The 21,151-nt window shown below is 39.3% G+C and overlaps 1 protein-coding gene across 1 annotated transcript in view; it reads right to left on the bottom strand.

Annotated features, from left to right (window-relative positions):
- Positions 1–21,151, bottom strand: part of LAMA4 (laminin subunit alpha 4) — a 134,973-nt gene that overhangs the window by 82,618 nt on the left and 31,204 nt on the right. Inside the window, exons 2-4 of the mRNA XM_004422231.3 lie at positions 15,422–15,523; positions 6,332–6,456; positions 1,140–1,220 (exon numbers count right to left, since the gene is read on the bottom strand). Coding sequence (XP_004422288.2) covers positions 1,140–1,220; positions 6,332–6,456; positions 15,422–15,523 — 308 coding nt within the window. The remainder of the gene's footprint in view (positions 1–1,139; positions 1,221–6,331; positions 6,457–15,421; positions 15,524–21,151) is intronic.

The raw sequence follows: 21,151 nt of genomic DNA on the forward strand, positions 1-21,151 counted from the left end.
TTAGCAACAGAATTATCCACATTTTGCACGTTTAATACTCATAGTAACAATGCCCTCCGAGTACAGAGATTTTTCTCTGTACCATAGATACTGTGGCTTTGTAAAAAGAGTTCCAGAGCTACTCTTTGTGAGATGGAGGGTGTCTTGTTTGGAATTGAGATGGATATAATTTAAGGTTTACATCCTTTTTGAGCCCCAGGCTGAGTGTGTGACCACATTCAGGACAGCTGGGTGTGTGCTGTTGTGAGGTGATCACGATGCAGACACTGGACTAGATGTTGACCGGTCCCTCCTGGCCCTTCCCTCCCTGTCTTTATGGCACCACACATCATTTTGCTGCCTAAACACAACGGTGAAGGCAACATTAATGGCATATCTGTTAAAAATAAGAAGACCTCTCTGTGAGGATCTTTTAGCAAAAGCCATTTTATCTTAGAAATCTGTGGGCAGCCGACAGGTGGAGAGAATGGGACTTGTCTTACCAGGAGATCATTCAGTGGGAAGCCTTGTATCCTTAGTCACCAAGGCCTTTCTTGTTTGAGCAAAGCCCAGAGCAACTTAAAAAAGAGTGTTAAGTGTAAATACCAAAGAGAGATTCAGAAAATCCAAACTCCCATGGAATTGGTTTACTTTTCAGGGGAGGAGATGATGTCAAGAAAGGTTAAATAATAGCTTCATGCTTTTTTCAACGTATTGCTCCACTAACTGATAAAGGAATGACCTTTTATTTAGGTTTAGGTTTAGGTTTAGGTTTAGGAAGGATCATTTAGGCAAGGAAGCCTTTCTCTTTCTCTCTCTTTTTTTTTGAACGTTAATTGTACTACTGATTCTCAGTGACGGAGAGAGAGACGAATGTTACCGAAGCCGTCTAGGGAATCTTTTCAAAATATGCCTACTCATTTTACTCTTGCCTGCCCATTTATCCCGAGATGTGGCCCTGGCCTGGACACCCGGGGAGCATATTGCTATAGCGGTACCTGGGGCGCGGGATTTGGGGAACTCGCCCAAGGGGTTCTGGAATGCTATCCTCTACTCCCTCCTCTTAGGACCTACTGAATGGGGGCACAGCAGAGCTGATGAGTACAAGAAACAGAGATTCCTTTGACCCACACAGATAATAGTGAATTTTATTAGCCTACCTTTCACAGTTAGGTCCAGCGTAGTTTTCTTTACAAATACATCGAACAGCTCCATTTTTCCTATAGCAGGATTCTGCAAAACTAGAGTTGTAAGAGAATATTAGAAGTCAATTCCAACATATATAATAAAAATATATATTTTTTAAATGCAAGCCGAAAACACATTCCAAAGCCAGAAGTAAAATAATCAAATTTTACCTGCGATTTTAGATTTATATGAAAATTTCTTCTTATTTCCACCACTTTTTGTGTATACATTTGAAAATTTCTCCCTTTTTTTCTGCACCTGATCTCTTCCACTCTTCAAGGTCATGAACCAGTTCTAAACTATACTCTATAATCTCCAGAGAACCTTAACTGCTTTCGTGTATACCTTGAAGATTGGGAATAAAGGGTTCAAGGACTGGCTCAGTTGACCAAAGTCACAAAGCAAGTACTCAAGCAAGAAATAGGACCCACAGTAAAATGGTTCTGGTCCATCCATGGAACCCCCTCATGATTCTTTTTTTTTTTGATAATAAAAATGAGGACACAGGAAAGAAAAGTAATAAAAATATTGTTTCAGCAGAATAAATAACTATCTTAATTATTAAGGTGGGGGAAATGGAATATTATTCTCCACATGTTTGGAAAACTCTACATTGACACATGAATCCATCCATATGAGGGATGTGTGAAAAATTTTATAGACTTTTAAATTAGTCTTGGCTTAGGTATTGTACAATCAATGAAGTGTGACCCATGGTTCTCACATTCCAGCATGTCTCAGCAATTTTGCCCTAATGGTCTTTAGAGAAAAGCAAATGGATGTGTTTGCTTTGTTTGAAGACATTTATAAAATCAGTCAGAACACAATATGTGCTTCTCAGTGAAAGGCAGTACCCGCAGTTTATTTTCCTTAACAGTTTGGATAAAAATATTTCAAGAAAATTACATTTCTTTGGCCTTTACCCTTTACTTTGCTTGTTCTTATTCCTCAGCCTACTTAAAGAAACACTGTCAGTTAGGAATCCAGAACATGAACAAACCCTCACGCATGTTTCTTTGAAGATGTTCCACCCAGCGGCCTGCCCACAGCTTGAAGGACTGAAATATCTGCCGGTGTCTGGAGCCGTCTGCCCTGAGCTAACGTCCTGCTGTTTCAAATAGACGACATTTTCCTTAATTGGAGCGATTACCATAGCTACTGGTAGACATGGAAGATGTCTGGCCAACCCCAAAATAAATAAATGAACTCTGTGCAAATGGTCCCTGGGTGTAGCTATGTGATCATTGGTTTCTGTGGTGGGAGACTCAGAGGCGGTACCAGCCACTGAGGGTTCCTTCTTTGTTTTTCATCAGCATTAATTGTTTATATTTTCTTAGGGTAAAGTCTGTTTTTGGCTAGGGAAATGAAAACACTGTGTCTTTCTCAGCCCACACTAACAGCCATGGCGCCCTCTCCAAGTGGAAGGGAGCCTGTTGCTCTTGGAAAACCCTTAGGGAGCCTAAAGAAAAATAGACTCAGCATTGTTTGTTTGCTGAACTCCCTCAAGCATTATTTCCTTGCTTTCTAATGTGGCTATTGTAACTGGAAATCCCAATCCTGGATCTGGAGACTCAACCAGTGGATCTTTCAAAGTGTAATTCAGATTCATACTTGGTGCCTTTCTGAGCTCAAATAAAAGTCCTGGAACTTTAATTTTTATAGAGAGTAGGAATATGAATAAAAAGAGCTGAAAGAGGTAATGGGCCATTTGATTTTTTTGGTAAGATATTTGACTAGTATTTGAGATTAGTTAACTCGGTCAATAAGAAGTCCAGATCAAAGGCGAGAACTTCATATGATCCAGGCACATTTGTCCTGTTCTGTGACCACAGACTACCCTCCCTCCCTTTTTTAGCCAGTTTTTTCCCTCAAGGGATTTGGGAAATAGAACTATTGCCACTACAGAGAAAGCAGATCTCTCATATCCTTCCCAATTCCTCCACACTCCCACATAATGTTTTTCATTTATAGGTTGTGTATTTTTGCTTTTGTGTTAATTTTTAGCAGGTTTCTCAACCTCAAATCTGCACTACAGAGACTTGAGTTTTTCAGTCTGTAAATATGTACCTAACTTCAGAGCACATTCCCTAAGTCCCTTGATTGCTCTTTTGAACCCGAGTCTACTCACACACACCGAGAAAGACCATGGGTGGAAGTGGTGATCCTTGAGGCCTATGGAATCTGTTTCCTCTTTCAAAACAAGAAGCTCATTACCCAACTGTCAAGTTTCTGCTTCATTTAATTGAAACAGTTAACAGCCTTCAGAAGAGCTTCTTGATCAACTGAAATACTGGATAATTTGCTCAAAAGGTAAAAAATCATTTGCTTTAGGAGCTTCAAAATACCACTGTATTTTGACCTATTTTAATGAGGGCAGGACTTTTTGACTGTTTTGTTCACTGCTGTGACCAGCGACCAGTACATGACTGGCTGGATCATAATAAGTAGCTGGATAAATATTTGTTGATTGCATGTAGACAAGACTTCTCAAGAGGAATGAGGTTCCAAAGTCTCTTAAGATGTTAATGTCAGATAATTTAGGTAAGAAAGTCTTGTCATATGAATGGGGCAAAAAGTGAAAAAGTTGGACAATATAACTCGAAGGAAGCTTTTGGGGTTGCCTTTCTAACTCATCTGTTAGTTTCTAAAGAAACTGCAGCTCAAAGCTTATAAACCTATTTTGAGCAGATGATGGTTTGTTTACATGGAAGAACGAGTGAAATCTGTTATTAGAAAGTTGGAGGTAAATATATTTAACAAAATAACTATACCACGGCAAGGGAGCGGCATGCTGAACACCTCATCAGATATGGTTCAGACTAATGTTTCAGAGCACGATATTAATGAAGAGTTAAGGAATGTACCTACACAAGACAAAGGGAACTCATAAATCAGGACACACTTGAGTGAAAATAACAGAACAACTAATGTTTGAGTTTTCTAGTCTCACTCTCAGTACCATCCATTTTGCACACATTATTAATACCATCGGACGTGAAAAATCACAACGCAAGGGCTGAGGCAGTTTAATGGTTTCTAAAGAAAGATGGGGCTGTAAAACATCTGACTTACTTCTTCACTGACTGTCAGACTTATCAGAGGATTTGAACAAATTGTAAGGTCTTAGGTGAAATGTTAGTCAATATTGGTGTTCAATTAAGGAAAAAAATTTAGGGGGACATTTGATGGTCATTTTTTCTCTTTATAAGAAAGTATGTGTGTGTGGCACGCATTCAGGCCTTTTAAAAGTTATTTTATATGCATTATTTAACTTAACCTTTACAACAGTTATCAATTAAATATTATATCCAAACATTTAGAACAGTGCCTGCCATAAAGTAAGCAAAATATGTGTTAGAAAAAATACAAAGGATGCGTTCAGTAAAGCCAATATCTACCATATACTTTTCCATGTGTAAGGCACCAACCCTCATGCTCCACACATATTATTTTAGTCCGACCCTATGAGGTAGATCCTTATACCAACTTTGATTTACCAAGGGAAAAACTAAGGTCCAGAGCAGGTAAAGGAATCAATGAATGGAACCAAGATCTGAATCTAGTCTCCTTGACCCCAAATCCCAAGGAAAGTGAGACATGGGAAGAAAGTACCTTGTCTGAGACCACACAACTATTATATGCCAAAGCAGGCACATAACTCTTTCCACTTGTTGTATCATAAAAAAAATATATATATTTGGTTTTTGTTCCTGGTTCCTGGCACAGAGCTCCTAAAACCCTTGGAATTTCCTGAGTGATAAGACTGTCTTTTGTTATTTGTAATGAGCCCCTTTCAATCATACCTAAGTTTATGCTAATCAGGTGACTCTTGTTGGGCCCCTAAGTAGCTTCAGGATGGGGGCTGGTCTGCCAGAGGAACCAACCACATGATTAGAAGGTTGGAACTTTCAACCCCATCCCTTCCCCCACCTCAAGGGAGGGCAATGGGGCTGGAGATTGAGTTCAATCACCAATGATTTAATCAATCATGCCTATGTGATGAAAATTTGATAAAAACTCTTAAACCACAAAGTTTGGGAAGCTTTTAGGTTGGTGAACACATTGATTTGCTGAGAAGATGGTGCACCTGGAAAGAGAGCACATAGAAGCTCTGCTCCCTCCCAAATTTCCCTCCATACCTTGACCTATGCATCTTATCCATTTGGCTATTTCTGAGCTGTATCCTTCATAATAAAACTGTAATCGTAAGTATAGCGCTTTCCTGAGTTCTGTGAGTCATTCTAGAAAATTATCAAACCTCGGGGGGCATTGAGAGAACCCCTGAATTTGTAGTCAACTGGGCAGAAATGTGAGTAGCCTGAGGATGCCATCTGTGGCTGACTTCTGAAGTAGGACTGAGCCATTAACCTACGGAGTCTGCACTAATTCTGGGTCATCAGTATCAGAACTGAATTGACTGTAGGACCCCTAGTTGGCATCAGAGAATTGGAGAACAAGTTGATATTTGGAAAACCAAGTACCAGTATACCATCTTAATTCTACATTCTGTCATTTTTAAGCCAATAAAATGGCCAGTCATGACTTGACTATTGGATTTCTACATATTGTGTGCCTGAAAATAATTCTACTATTTCCATTAAGATGTATGTCTATTCTCTTTAACTTCTCACTTAGGTCAAAACATAGCCAGAAGTGAAAATTAGTTTTCTTGGAACTCTTCCATAAGCTGTTGGCCTAAAGCATGCATTTTGTTTATCTGTGTTCTAATTCTGATCTAAAAGCCTAGCTGGCTGCCATATGTAGGGAAATGTCTACTCTGTGAGAGTCAGAAGAAACACTACTAGTGAAAACATCAGATTATAGTGAGTCTGTTGGCATTACCAGTTGTGATCTCTCTAGGTCAAGGGATAGCCGAGAAAAATTGAGACTAGCTTTGCTTTTAAAAAGAGAGACTTCATTGATTTTGTGACCCCCTCCCCCATATTTTGGGAACAGAGTCATCACCTATACCACAAGCGCTTAAGTTCCCCTGAAAGTGTATTTAGGCTAGAGACCTTTCCTATATTGTTTCCAGTCTTGTCTCAAATTGAGGTACCCAATTTTGACTGTGGAAAAACCTTAGAACACTGGATAGGGCAGAAAAAAAAAAAAAAAAGGAAAAGGAGATAAGCAGTAGAAGAGACCATTTTCCTTCAGGACTTACTTGGCCACGTGGGGCAGGGGACAGGGGCACGGCTGGCAGAACCGGGGGGCTCCCCTGATGGAATCTCCGATATAACCATCGAGACATTTCTCACAGTGCTCTCCTGTCGTGTTCCGCTGACAGTGCTATGAGACAAAAGATAGGAAAATTGACAAGGACACAAAAGAAATTTTATACACAGCAAATCTGGAAACCAAGAAATACTTCAAGCTACGGGGATGTCAAGCCTGACAAAATAGATGATGTGCATCGGTACTGATCAGCACAAAGGAACCACGCTGGCCCCAGTCAATGCTGGAAAGTGTAGACAATGGTGGATGACTTCATCCTGGACTTCTGTGTGTGCACTAGCAGCCTGGGGACTCTCTTTAGAGTTTGTGCGCAGAGGGAATTATTCATCAGTTACACAATTCAATTCCGAATGATAATCAGAATGATCAAACTCTGGATATTCTAGAGCATCAGCTTACTGACTTGGAATGAATATGAAATGAAAAAAAAAAAATCCCCCCTGGTGTTTACCCGTGACAATGGGAACAATTTAAGGATTTACGGGCTTGGAAGAATAAAATGTGCCAGACTGAAGCATAAATGGAGTAGAAGGTAGACAAAGAATATTCTGCTAATGGGTTGGTATCTTGGATAATGACATACAAGAAACAGTAAGCTGGTTTATTGTATGATTTTTCCATTTGTAGTGAGGATAACTGGAAGAAAAGCATAAAATAGCTCTTCTTCTGCCTAAAGAAGGCCTGTTCATCATTCAAGATCTGCACCACGCCTCGAAACCTCCAGGAATTCCTCCCTGAAGCTCCCCTCCCTGATCCTTCCCTCCTTCCACTACCCACAAGGTAGTGTTATAATCTGTTCCCAGTCTCAGCAGCCCTGTTCCCCACACTGCATCTTTCAGCCCTGTACTGCCATCATCTTAAATGGAGTAGGTACTCTAGTTGTTTGCTGAGTGATGGATGAATCTCTGACTAGTACTCTACAATAGGCAGTGATGCAAGTCCACTGATATTTTCTCCAACTGGACTGGACTGGATTTCACAAAGCAATGCCATTAGCACTGTGACATTTTCATCTCCACATTCGCCAGAGTGTATAAAAGTTGAATAGGGTTTTCAGTGAAAGATTGTACTGTTAGACTCAGAAGGCCATTGAAGAGGCACCCTCCTGCTTGAGTAATTCCCTTGGTACATCTATGCACAAAAGCTTCAACAGACTCAACTTGTTTCGAACAGTGCTCTGTGGAGGAACCTCGGGGAAGGCAAGACGGAACAGTAGTAAGCTGAACTCTGAGCTCTTTATTTTTGTATTTATGTTCTATTTTGAGGTTGAAAATAAAATAATAGTGAAGTCCTGCTCTAAACATTTTACCTAGAGTAAATAACTTAATTATCACAATAATTCTAACGTTAAGTTACTATTTTTTTTCTTTTATTTTACATATGAAGAGATGGAGGCACAGAGAGGTTAAAGAAATTGCCCAACATCACACAGACAGTAGACAGCAAAAGGGAGATTCAAATTCAGGCAATCTGGCTCAGGAGGCTAGGCTGTTGATTTTGACGTTATACCGCTTCTCCAGTGTGTTAGAAAAAAGGCTCCTTTCCCAAAAGAGCTGTAAAATGACCATATAGAAAGTGTCAGACTATTTTACTAACAGTCTGAGCTTCAAATCAAATACAACAGACCAGTCAGAAGGGAGGAATCCTAATGTGGGCAACAGGCTATCATGGTTGAACACTCTTGGGGCATTTGATCAGCCATTAGGTATGGACAGTCTTTGGCCCCTGATTAGAATTCTGCGAGCAGAACAGAATTTAGAGGCTAGTTCAGATTGCCTGACAGATCAATGAGAAACTGAAAAATGGAGTACGATGTGCAAGCAACAGGATATTAACATATTTCTCTCACAGTTCTTAATATTGTATCTAGTGCTAAGTCAGCCTTTAGTAAATATTTGTTGGAAAAAAAAGGAAGGAAAAAGTGGGAAAGGGTGAATTAGTGAATTAGTGTCTGGAGCAAATAAACGAAATTAACATGCACCCGAAGCCAGCTCAAACTTGGTGGCAATCTCTCACTGCAAGGAAAGCCAATGAGCCTTGCCCAACCACCAAGAATCTAAGCCATAAACAATCTGATAGGGCTGCTTGTAAACTGGGGTCAAATTTGTCTGAGTCCTTGTTGGACAGACGAAGCCCATCTGTGTAGAAGAAAATAGGCCCGTTGTAAGATGTTAGGTCATTCTTCATGCCTGAAGTGACTACTAAGCAGCAAAAATGAGCTAATTCCCAATTCTATCCTCTTATGGCTCGAGCGATGCTTTGGATTCCTTGTCAGGGCTCTAATTCTGCCATGGCAGCCATGGGGAGCAATTACTCTCGAAGGCAAAGCCACCGAATTTCTCCAACCTCTAAATGCACAGAGTGCAAACACTGACTTCCTCATCTGCCTTCTTTTAGAGGATTTGTTATGAAATTCCCTAAAAGGCATTGATGCACATTCTGGGAGCTGGGCAGAGACAGTCGTGGAGGCAGGGATAAAGGTCCCTAGCTCTTCCATTTTCTAGCTGGTTGACTTTGAACAAGTCACTTGACCTTTCTGGATTTATATCCCCTATCTGTAAAATGAGGACCTAAACTAGATGGCCTGTAAGCTGTCTTCTAGGTCTGAAAATCTTTAACTCTGAGATTGCAAATATCCCTTTACTCTCAGTGTTCTGCCATTTAAAAAACAGAAAAGAAAAATGACAGTAATAAATAAGCATTTGTTGGGGAGGGGAAGAATTTATTTTTTAATAAAATTGGCCCCACTTAAAAAATGCAAAATGCATTCTGAATCTTTGACCAGTGGTTGAGAAAGCTACATCTAGACAACCAATTGCAGACAAGTGTTAGGAATGACACGTGAGCACCAGTTGTGTCTCCTTCACGTGAGAAATGATGTCTCTCCATGACTTGGCCACAGCACCAGCGTAATGTAGGAAGAAGGCCTGAAAGGATCAGGTTAGCCTTCGTGTGCTTTGTCACATGCTTCATGCAAGACTAGTCTGCCTAGATCTGTGGTTCTCAAAGTACGTCTAGGGAGGTCAAGACTATTCTCGTGATAATACTAAAATTTTATTTATCTTTTGCACTCTCATTTTCTCTTGTATGTAAGGTGGGAGTTTCCTGAGGCTACACGATATGGAGATCTCACCATGGATGGATACAGAAGCAGATATGAGATCCAGCTGCCTTCTATTAAGCCAGACATGAAAGATATTTTCGATTTGTAAAATATGTTTATACTTTATAAAAACATTATTTATGTTAACATGAAATGGGTTTATTATTGCTATTTTCAAATAATTTAATAAGAAAATATTATAAAAAAATTTCAGTTTTAAATTACAAATGTAGTAAATATGGATGGATATAATCCACGTAAACAAAAGGTCTTTGGCAACTTGAATAATTCTTATGAGTGTAAAGGGCTCAAGAGACCAAAAAGTTTGAGAACTATTGCTCTGTCTAGGTCAGTGCTTCTCAAACTTCAGTGTGCACACTGATGACCTGGGGATCTTGTGAAAACGCAGATGGTGACTCAGAATGTCTGGGTTGAGGCCCGAGTGTCTGCATTTCCAGCAAGCTCCCAAGTATCGCCAATGCTGCTGGTCTAGACTGTACTTTGAGAAGCAAGATTATAGGCAGAAACACTAGTATAGGTACCACTGTTTGCTAGTTACTCACCATTGGGCCCGAGCCTGAGTCTCTAGCATAACAAGACAGTACATACCACTGCAATAAAGAGTGACCTAAGTGTCTCATAAATTATAAAATGAAAGGTTTTTGCATTTAAGTTAGTTATTTTATTAACCAATTCATTCATTCACTTAACAAACCTGGATTAAGCTGATATCATGACAGACAATGAGCTGTGACTGTTACTAAAATGAAGAAGACCCAATTCATTTATGTCATTTTGTCACATGGGTCATTTTATGAAGAAGACCTGGTACCTACCTTTGAGTAATTTGCAACTTGTGAGGGAAACAGAGAGGTAAACAGACAATAGTCTAGTGTGCTAGCTGCTATGACTGAGGTGTGGATAAAGCACTGACCTGCCACGGGACAAAGAGGAAGGAAAGGTTCTAGCTCTTCCTGAGAAAGTTGGAGAAGGCTTAACAGAAGTGGTGACATTTGAACAGGGCCTTGAAGGATAAGCAAGAAATCCCAGGGAGGGAACAGGGAACACAAGTTCAGACACAGAGTATGAAAGTACAGAGTAAGTTGAGGTGACACTGAGAAGCTTAGTAGGGCTGGAGTAAAAACCTCTGAAGGATGTTGGAAAGGGAGATGCCTTGATTAGGGTGTGTTTTTGAAAGATGGCTCCTTTGCTAGTGTGGAAGACAGATTAGGGGAAGGAGAGTCTGGAGCAGGGCACGGTGAGCAGTGGGGAGCTGTGACAGCGGTCAGGGAGGGATGCTGTGGGTGTGAATTAAAGCAGTGGGACAGCATGGAAGAGAGGAGGCTTTCTCCTAGGTTGAATTGGTAAGATTTGGTGTCCAGTTAAATGCTAGGGAAGAGGAAAAGAAAGTTGATAGAGCATCTGGAACATCTGAGCATGGGGGGTTGGCAGAATGGTGCTGTCATTAATCGAGGTGGGGAATATCAGCGGAAGACCAGGTACGTTCAGGATTGGGAGGAGAAGCACAAACAATGTATAGAGAACTTATTTGCATTCTGTTCCCATCATATTCTTATATTGCGGGCACAATGCAACAGGGAGCTCCACTGAGCTATCCATCCTTAAAATTCTTTGGACATGAAATTTTCTGATTTTGCTTCAAAACTTTAGCTAGCATGGAACCAAATCCATCACTATTTGCAAAAATTTTGGGGTTTTCCACATTTGCAATAGATTGGAAAATTGTCAAAATTTTAATGTAAGAATTATGCACTTTGCCGGCCCCGTGGCTTAGCGGTTAAGTGCGCGCGCTCCGCTACTGGCGGCCCGGGTTCCGATCCCGGGCGCGCACCGATGCACCGCTTCTGTGGCCATGCTGAGGCCGGGTTCCACGTACAGCAACTAGAAGGATGTGCAGCTATAACATACAACTATCTACTGGGGCTTTGGGGGAAAAAATAAATAAATAAAATTATAAAAAAAATAAAAAAGAATTATGCACTTGATCTAGGTACCAATTTTATAGCTGCAAGTAAAACAGGAAAGAGAAGTCTCTATAACTCAATTTCTTCTTGCTGTTGGACACCTAATCAATGTGCTGGTTTATTGATCACACACGCTTAGTCTTACGGGGACTTACATTGGTTGATTTCTGCCTTACACACATAATAAAGAAGAGTTTGAAAATCAGGAGAAAAATGCTAGTGTCTGCATAAATTAGAGATGTAATATCTTGGCTTTCCTGAATGAGGTTTTAATTAAGCTTTGAGAGTAATAAAAAATTCATTAGCCTTCAATATATTGGATTACTTCCCTTTCTCCATTGTGCTTAGGGTAGAGTAGAAGTCCATCTGAATATTAGTGTCTTTTTAATTATAAAATTATTCCAGGCAGTTGTAGAAAATTTGGGCAGGTATACTCTTAAGTGAAAAGAAGAAAATAAAATCCATCCGTGTTTCCACCAGCCAGATGCAAATACATAACAGCTTGATGTGTTTCTTTCTAGATTTCAATTATATTTTTGCAGTTTTTTTAGTGGTTTCAAATCTGAATATTTTGATTCAGATTTAGAATTTTTTTTTTCTGAAATGCTGGCACATAAAATCTTTTTAGTTTTTCATTTGATTGTCACTGAGCAGATGGGGGGTTCTGCATGTTTCTAAAGCTCCCATGGTCCTTTACATTGAGCGTCATTACATTGGTCATGGCCACAAGCATTTTCAAGCAGCTGTTCTGGCCCTACAGTTTTCAGCCCACACAATGGGAACCACTTAACCCATAGCCTAGAGTAGTGTCTGGCATATAGGTGGTGCTCAAAAAATGCTTATTTGTTAAATGAATCAATGAAATCAATGGACAGACCAATCCCTAATCAAAAGGAACTTGAGGAGCCCTGTGCCAGCGATGAACTTTAAGTCAGATTTGCTCCACTCTAGCTCTGCTCAGTGGGCTCCTGGCTTTCTCTTCCAGTTCTTTAGATGGTAAGCGGTCTTAGTCACGGCCCCTTCTTGGTTCTCTGTATTTAGCTTCTAGATCTGGGATAAAATATGGGTTATCTGCGACCAGGCATTCCTGCCACCAGCCATCTGTCTGCTTCTACTGTTTCTTCCCCTCAATTTCTTTCTCATGCTTCCTTCTGGAATTTTCCTAGAGAGCCTGCCATATCCACCGGAGTTGCCTGGGCTTGGGGGCCCTGCCTAGCTGACTCAGCTGAGAACTCTGCCCAATGTGTTGCAGGTCTGATAAGATGCAAGGTGGCCCTTTGGAGAGACGCCCAATACATACTGAACATCTTTAATTAAGCCACTTTTCCCTTAGCCACCTTTCTGCACTTGAAGGGTTAGTGTTCCTCTTGTAAAGAAATCTCTATGCTTTTTTGATATGTCTAAAGTGGTAGCATAACGTTGTCTACTCTATATTTTATTGTCGAATGGCTTAGTTCCTTAAAATCAGTTGGTCAAATATAAGGTCAAATTGAAATTGGACATTGGAATGGAGAAAGAATTAGAAGCAATTGGAGGAGGACAAGGCAGAGGGGTTATAAGCCTTAAAAATAAAAGCAAAATAAAATAAAAGAAAAGACAGTCTTTTATTTTTGGTTGCTTATAGAAGATGGGAGAAATGAGTTAGGCCAGCCAAACTGCGAGAAGCGGCTGAAACTCTGGTGCCCACAGTAAGCACAAGGAAGTGTTCATGTGGAGTACTGCTTCTTTTCTGGCTTTCTGAGAGCTGAGAATGAGCTGGGGCAACAGGCAAGGAGCTAAGAAACCTGCTCTGCTCCACCAGTAGGCTGGAATAGGGACGCCAAAGGAAACAGAAAAAATGGAGTTTGATTCCAGTGAGACACTACAGATTTAATACTTTGCCAACTAAGTGACAAAATATTCTTTCTGTATTAGCAAGCCTCTTTAGCTCCCTCACTTAACGTTTAATTAAATACAAATTGCATCCTTTTTGGTCTTTCTAAATTAAATTTATAAGAATATATCTATATATTTAGCTTTAGGGGATAAGATTGTGGGTGATTTTCACTTTGAATTCCATGTACAGTATATATCTTTATTGTTGTTTTGTGTGTTTTTTACATTGAGCATATATTACTTTAATCAAGGGGAAAAAAGGTATTTCCCTCTGGGTTCGGTGGAGTGGGGGAACCACCATTAGGATGAGTAGGATGGTTCTTTCTTTTTTTTTCCCAAATGTTCTGGCTTGGATCAAAGTGACTGCTGGAAGATTGGCAACTTCCCTGAGTGTGCATATAAATATTCACACCCCAGCTCATCCCCAAACTTTTATTAGAACCTGGTGTGCCTCAGGAACTGTGAAGGAATCACGTGATGACCGTGCCCCTCAGATAAAAGCATGACAGCTCCTTTTCTGACCCTGTCATTGTAAGGAAGAGTGGCTTTGTCATACCTCTCCATAGGCACTAGCAGGAGGGACTTTCTTCCCCTTTAATTTATTTCAATCTCCCGTCCTACTGACTGCCTAACAGCAGCCGATGGGCTTGCAGTCCCTACTGTCTTATATTTTAAAAACCGGATAACAAAGAGCCTTTAATTGGTGAAATTATCAGAGATGTACATTATTAGTTCCAGCGCATCCATGGGATTTTCTTTTCAAATGTCACTGGGATTAAAATAACAGGAAACCGGAGATGGAAGCATGAGAAAGGCGTGGACTTTGGCAGCTGTGTGTGCCTACACTGCTACAGAGGACATCCTGGATGTGACAGTTATTTAAGAAGATGGGGGAAGGGGAGAACAGAGACACTAGGACTAAGCAAACACTACAGAGACAGCAACGTTTAGTGTCTGCCACTTAATTCTCTGTCCCTAGGAAAATGGCAAATGCTAGGTTGAAAATAAATGAAAACATTCTAATTTGCATCTTAATGTCATGCATGAGTAAAATAACACCTTCATGTGCATACCCTGGAGACCACTTAAAATTAAAATTATCTGTTTAATAGGGACAATTATGCTAACTTTGAGGTAAATAGGTGTGCTTAATTAAGTATTCTTGTAGTTTATGCAAAAATATTCTTGCAGTTTTGGAAGGCCTCTTTTGCCTCGTAGAAACTTGAAGAATCTAATCTTCCTGTTATATTGTACAGCTCATGAAGGAAAACATGATCTTAGGGCATAAGTCTTTTTTTTTGCCTCCCGTGACTTCTACTAAAGCCACTTCCGAAAAATATTTCAATTCCCATTTTCACTAAGTTGTCAGGCCATTCAGTGAAAATGGGAAACGCATAGCAAGCACTTTTTTGCTAGAAGGCTTCTCAGTCTCCTCCATAGGTCTCTATCATGTTTCACTGAGGAACAGTCTGTTGGAGAATTCATTTCAATTAAAGAAAAAGGAAAGCCTCTGGGGGCTTGAACACAGAATTACAAAGACCACAAGGCCAAAGCTTTCATTTTTATTAGCTATTTGGTTCAAATATATTTTTTTCTTTTTACTAATTTTGATCTATAGACCCGACTATCGTAAGTTATAAAATAGGCTATGAAACAACTGTTATATTCTCTTGGTTTATGTGGAGTGAAGCCAAACATATGGCAAACTATACTATTACAGAGGAATTTGGATGGATGATTTCCTCTTCTTTGTATGATCAATCCCATCGCCACTGGCCTACAGCAGGAAACCAGCTGCTGGGAGTGGGAGCAGTGGGGCAGTTACCGCCAGGAGCACACAGGCATTCAGACACGAGCCTTGGTGGCCACTTAAAATCATAAGCCATTTATATGAGGTGTTTTACAGGAAAAGGTGAAGGGTAAAAGTGAGATTAATTAGCGGTTTGCTCCTACTCCTGAACAGGTAGCTCAAACGTCCAGGAAGAATACTTTATCCCCACCCAAGATGCAAAGGCACAGTGAAATATGTGAAAAGTGCTAGGTTCCCCCGACCTACCACACAGAATCCTGAGCCGTCCAAGCACTCGTTGGAATTCCCGTTACAGTCACAGGGCGAACACTCTCCTGACTGGGCCAGAAAGAATCCAGCATCACATTTCTGAAACAGACACAACAAAAGCATTTTCATTACTGAAAAGATCAATTTTGGTCAATATTTTCTGAGAGGAATAAGAGGAGATGATTATTAAACTAAATACTTCTTTACAAAATGTACTAAAAGGAACTCTCCATACCACCATTTAGTGATGTATATCCAATTTTCTTTGTTATGTATTTTTTTCCCTTCTTTCACTTTTCAGGAGAACAGGAGCACCTTTAACACTGTCCCATCATTGTAAGGAAGAATAAGATTTTAGGAAACAGTAAGGAGAAAGAAATTTTATAATGCTTTCTTCCAAAACCAAGCCAAACCAAACCATGACTATTAGTCATGGTAAGGAATTGCATCATGTTCCCTATAAATAAAGACTATGGTTTCAGAAATTATTGACTATGTCATAAGAACTTGGAGTTGTATCTTTCATAAATTTGGGCTCTTAAAAAATTCTGTTTCTTCAGATCCTAAAATTTTAAAGGGAGGAGTTAGGAAATTAATGAATTCTTACACTTGTCAGGTCCTGTGTGGGTCCTGTTCATATATTTCATTTATCTTCATAACTCTGTGAGGAACACATTATTTTCCTTCATTCTAGTGATGAGATAATTAGACCCAGAGGTGCTAAGTGGTTTGTGGTGATGTTAAACCATCTTGCAATGTACCAGTCTACCCATACAACAATGAATTGCCCTCCCCAAATGTAACTAATGCTCCAGTTGAGAAACTTTGTGAGATTGTTCCTGGTTTCTGTGATTGGGTTTATGAATATGGGCTTATGTATTTCATGTTTCTTTGGAATGTCTCGATGATGCGAGGCATAAATGGCATTATAGGCCTGGAAGTCCACTCCTTGCCCATCAGACAGATTTACGTCTAAAGAATTCCAGACAGATAAGAATCTAGATTGTTTCCACAAACTTACAGAGTAGGAGATTTCACATCACACCCCTCTTTGACTCATTGTAGTTCGTACTGTCCTGGCTACCGGGAAATTTTTCATTTTATCTGGCTGAAGTCCCTCTGACTGCTATGCAAACCCATTTCCTCTTGCTTTTTTGTCTGTAAAGAAAGAATCACTAGCTACTATTCACAGTATAAAAACACCACCAGTTTGGATCCTAAAACTAAAATCTAATATTTTCCATTTGGAGGAAGATTAATAGAGAATAATAATATTTTCCCATGAAGAAAAGGCAAAGAAATTCCATCTTTCTAAGTGAGGGAAAGTAAGGCTGAGAGGGGACCAATTTATAATTTATAATGGCGAGTTTGTGGTTGATAGTAAGTCTTTTTCTCAGTTTCCACTAGGGAACAAAAGAGAGGGAAAGGTGCTAAAATTGCGGCAGGAAGCATTGAATTTACACCATCTAATTTCACAAGTTTTTGACCTTTATTTCAAAGTATAAAAAATACATGTTTTCATTATGATGCAGTACTACAGATAGGTATACATATATATAGCTCAGAAAAAGGATTCACAAAACAATAATTACCCTTACTATGTGCCATGTACTTTAAACCTATTTTATTTAAAAATATATCCTGGTCATGAGACATAAAATTGATGTGATCACCCATGAAAGTGTTGCTTCCTGGTCTGACATTGGGAGGGTTTTTGTCATAAAAGGAGTGGGTAAGAATGGTGAGGGGTTTAGTATTAATTATCTCAGTAGGCTCCAAAACACCTGTTTCCCAGCTCTCTAACGGACCATATTATAGACGTTGGGGGAGCTTCCGGTTCAGTAGTACTGCTGGTGAAGCAAAAAAAATCTGCATTAAAAAAATTGTATTTTTAAAAAATTTATTTTAATTTTGTCCAGCTTTATTGAGATATAATTGACATATAACATTGTGTAAGTTTAAGGTGCACAATGTGTTGATTTGATACATTTATGTATTACAAAATGATTACTACTATAAAAGTGTTAGTTAATACCTCCATCATGTCACATAATTAGCATTTCATTTTTGTGGTGAGAACAATTAAGATCTATTCTCTTAGCAGCTTTCAAGTATATAATACAGTATTATTAACTATAATCCCCATGCTGTACATTAAATACCCAGAACTTGTTAATCTTATAACTGGAAGTTTGTACCCTTTGACCAACATCTCCCCATTTTCTTCACCCCCAGCCCCTGTGACCACTATTCTGGTCTCTGTTTCTATGATTTCCAATGACTGGGGCTGAGAATGGAGGTGCATTTGGAGGAGAAAAGCACATGGTGGGGGCAGGGAGCCTGGTAGTGATGCCTGGAAAAGGGGCATGAGAAAATCTATTTGTACCATGAATGATGATAAAGACTTTCCTTTGGCCTGAGGAATCAAATTTCAGTAAAGGTGTTTTGAATTGACATTACTTTATAATTTTATTTATTTATTTTTTCCCCCAACGCCCCAGTAGATAGTTGTATGTCATAGCTGCACATCCTTCATGCCTCAGCATGGCCGGAGAAGCGGTGTGTCAGTGCGCGCCCGGGATCCGAACCCCGAACCCCGGGCCGCCAGCAGCAGAGCGCGCGCACCCACCCGCTAAGCCACGGGGCCGGCCCGACATTACTTTAAATCATTCCTGCAGTTTTCTTCTGAAGAAGACAAAGAAAATTAAGATTTGCCCTGAATAAATGCATCATTTTGAATACGACAGTGGCTAATCCCTTACGTCTCTGGGGCTCTGGCTAAATCAAGAGACTCATTTTTAAAAAATAAAAATAAAATCATCACAACATAGAAAAACAAACAAAACAAAAATTTGGCAAATTTTGTATTTTAGAATAGCTTTAAGTTTACAGAAAAATTATGAAGGAGTAAAGAGTCTCTTGAAGATTCCAATGTGCAACCAGCTTTGGAAGGACTGCTTCAAAGCATCTCTCACAGTGCCTTGTACATATTCATTGCTCAGTGAACTTTTGTGATGTGAATGGTGTGGACCAGGATAGGAAATCTGAGGCATATGTGCTGTTGGAAACCAACGGCTTACACTGCTAATCCAGCCACTGCTCTCTGCTAGGGCTGGATTTAGTTTCGAATCTTTTTCAACACAGTCCAGGCAGCCACTGCCTAGACTGGATTGTGTGCAAGATGAAATCTTTATGTTATGCCAAGTTTAGGAGGAGACTTGACTCTGGGAGTCTGTCATTATCCACTTATCCACTCCCCAGGCTAAGGCTCTGATCTGTGAAGAATGACTTGATTCCAGTCTCTCATACTGTGGGAGATGGGAAGAAAAAGGGAGGCAGGAATAGGGTTGTATGCAGCAGTCATTTGGATGATATCTTCTAATTCATCTATCCAGAGTAGAAGTACCATTTTTTTTTTTTATAATTTTATTTATTTTTTTTCCCAAAGCCCCAGTAGATAGTTGTATGTCATAGTTGCACATCCTTCTAGTTGCTGTATGTGGGACGCAGCCTCATCATGGTCGGAGAAGCGGTTCGTCAGTGCACGCTCGGGATCCGAACCCGGGCCGCCAGCAGCGGAGCGCGAGCACTTAACCGCTAAGCCATGGGGCCGGCCCAGAAGTACCGTTTTTAAATTCACATAAAGGCACCACATAGGCTAATGGAAACCCTGGGCATGGGGAGCTTCTGACGCCGTTACTAAAGCCCATGCGCTGGATACCTTGGACCTTGTGTTGTAGAACTTTAGAGGATTCCTTGGAATGTTAAATTGTTAAGTGGTTCAAGAGAAATTTGTATATCCTCAAGGAAGAGCTGTTTAACGTTGTTTCTTTTGCGTGGAAATATTTCATCATGGCTCCAGAAGGTTCTGTTAGGTTTTACTGAATCTCTTCTTGAAATTTTATAAGAAATGGCAAAATTGACCTTTGTTATAATACTAAAAGGTAGCTATTTTCAAGGGTGAAAGCAGAGCTATTGCTTAATTTTGTTCCTGGTTAACAATCTCTTTGCTTAGTAATTCTAAGACCTGTGCTATTTAGAGGCTTGTGAAAGCTGAATGATCTGCCCACAAAGAAAATAATGTCTGTCTGCTTTCTTTTGGAATATTCTCCAGAATTTACTGAACAAAGATGGTGTTTATGTATATGTGTGTATAAGGGAGAGAAGCCTTGCAATCAATTTTTAGATGCTATACTGAGCTCTCTTTCCCACATGAGAAGAATGACCTCAGCTGACAACTGTATAAATGCATGGGTGGCTGATTTTAGCATTCAGAGAATTTGTACCTTCTGGGATGGTGCCACGGCCTTTAAAAAAATTAATAACAATAACAAGGATAATAATGATGATGATAATTATATCATAGTTACCATTTATTGAGGGCCTAGATACCAAGTATTGTGATAAGTGCTTTATCCACATTATGGTATTTGCTCTTCATGACAATGCTGTGAGTTAGGTATAACTATCTGCATTTTAGAAATGAACAAACTGAGGATCAGAGAAGACAAAAAATGTATCCAGTGTCACACAGCTTTGTAAGGGCTTCAGATCAATCCAAATCTTGTTCTTTCTCTACTATAACATCTGCCCCTCATAAATAAATAAATAAAGTTTAAAAAATTTATTTAATTGAAACTTTAATTAATTGAACATAAATATCTACCATGTTTAGGTCACTGTGCTGGTCAGTGACTGGAACAGTCATATAGTTCTCTCATTTTAGCCGACAATGGCCCTATGAGGGAGGTTCTGTTACCTTCATTTCATAGATGAGGTCTTTGTGGCTTACAGAGATTTGTTACCCAGGCCAAGTAACACTGATAAGAAATGGTGGACCCAACATTTAGATCCTTTGTTTGACTACCAAGCTTGAGCTCTTAACCATCTGGTCTACCATTAATATATATTAACCAAACCCTTCTCATTGGGCATTTAGGCTATTTCCAAATTTTTGCTGTTAAAAACAGTCTAAAGCAAGCTGAAATGGATAAAAAAAAAAAAAAGTAAAATCTCTCCTGTAAATGCCAGAAAAAAAATCTTAAAAAATAGATACATGCTTAACATTATAAAGTTATTAATATATAAAAACCATTGAATGGGAATATTTACCTTTTAAACAATCTATTTCAGCCACATTGTCATTTTGACCAACTACTTTCCACTAAATTATTTGTAGACCATTTACAGCTCTCCATTCTTAAGCCAGTCTATTATTACAGCTTGCCTCCTGCTCTAACTAAGGTTAGATTAATCAATAACATTTACTTCTGCCTTTGAAGAATATGAGTGAAAATTGCCATTTGCTTACTTTGCTATAATTAGTGTGGTGTTTGGTTTGGAGTAAAAATCAATGTATGTGTACTTGACTAATTTTACATTTATAGATTTTAGAACTAGATGGAACTTGAGGATATTAGTGTGGTATACCCACGTGCCACTTATATTTAAAGGAACTGGGAACGACAGTATATGTTGATATCATTGCCGAAAGCATTATTTCCAGAGGTCCATCATGTAATCACAATATTAATTATTTCACAAGGTATAATAAAGTAAGATTGTTTTTTAGCAAAGAGGATAACATTTATACAACTGATTAATCACTTTTATCCTAATTCCAAGAAGTCTCCTTGAGAACACTAGACTTAAACCGATAATACTGTCACTATACAGAACATTTTTTGAAATTTCTTAAAATTCTTAAATCGTCGTCTTTGAAATACA

Source organism: Ceratotherium simum, chromosome 19 (genome assembly GCF_057802395.1).
Source record: "Ceratotherium simum simum isolate JZ-2026a chromosome 19, ASM5780239v1, whole genome shotgun sequence".
Taxonomy (NCBI): Eukaryota; Metazoa; Chordata; class Mammalia; order Perissodactyla; family Rhinocerotidae; genus Ceratotherium; species Ceratotherium simum.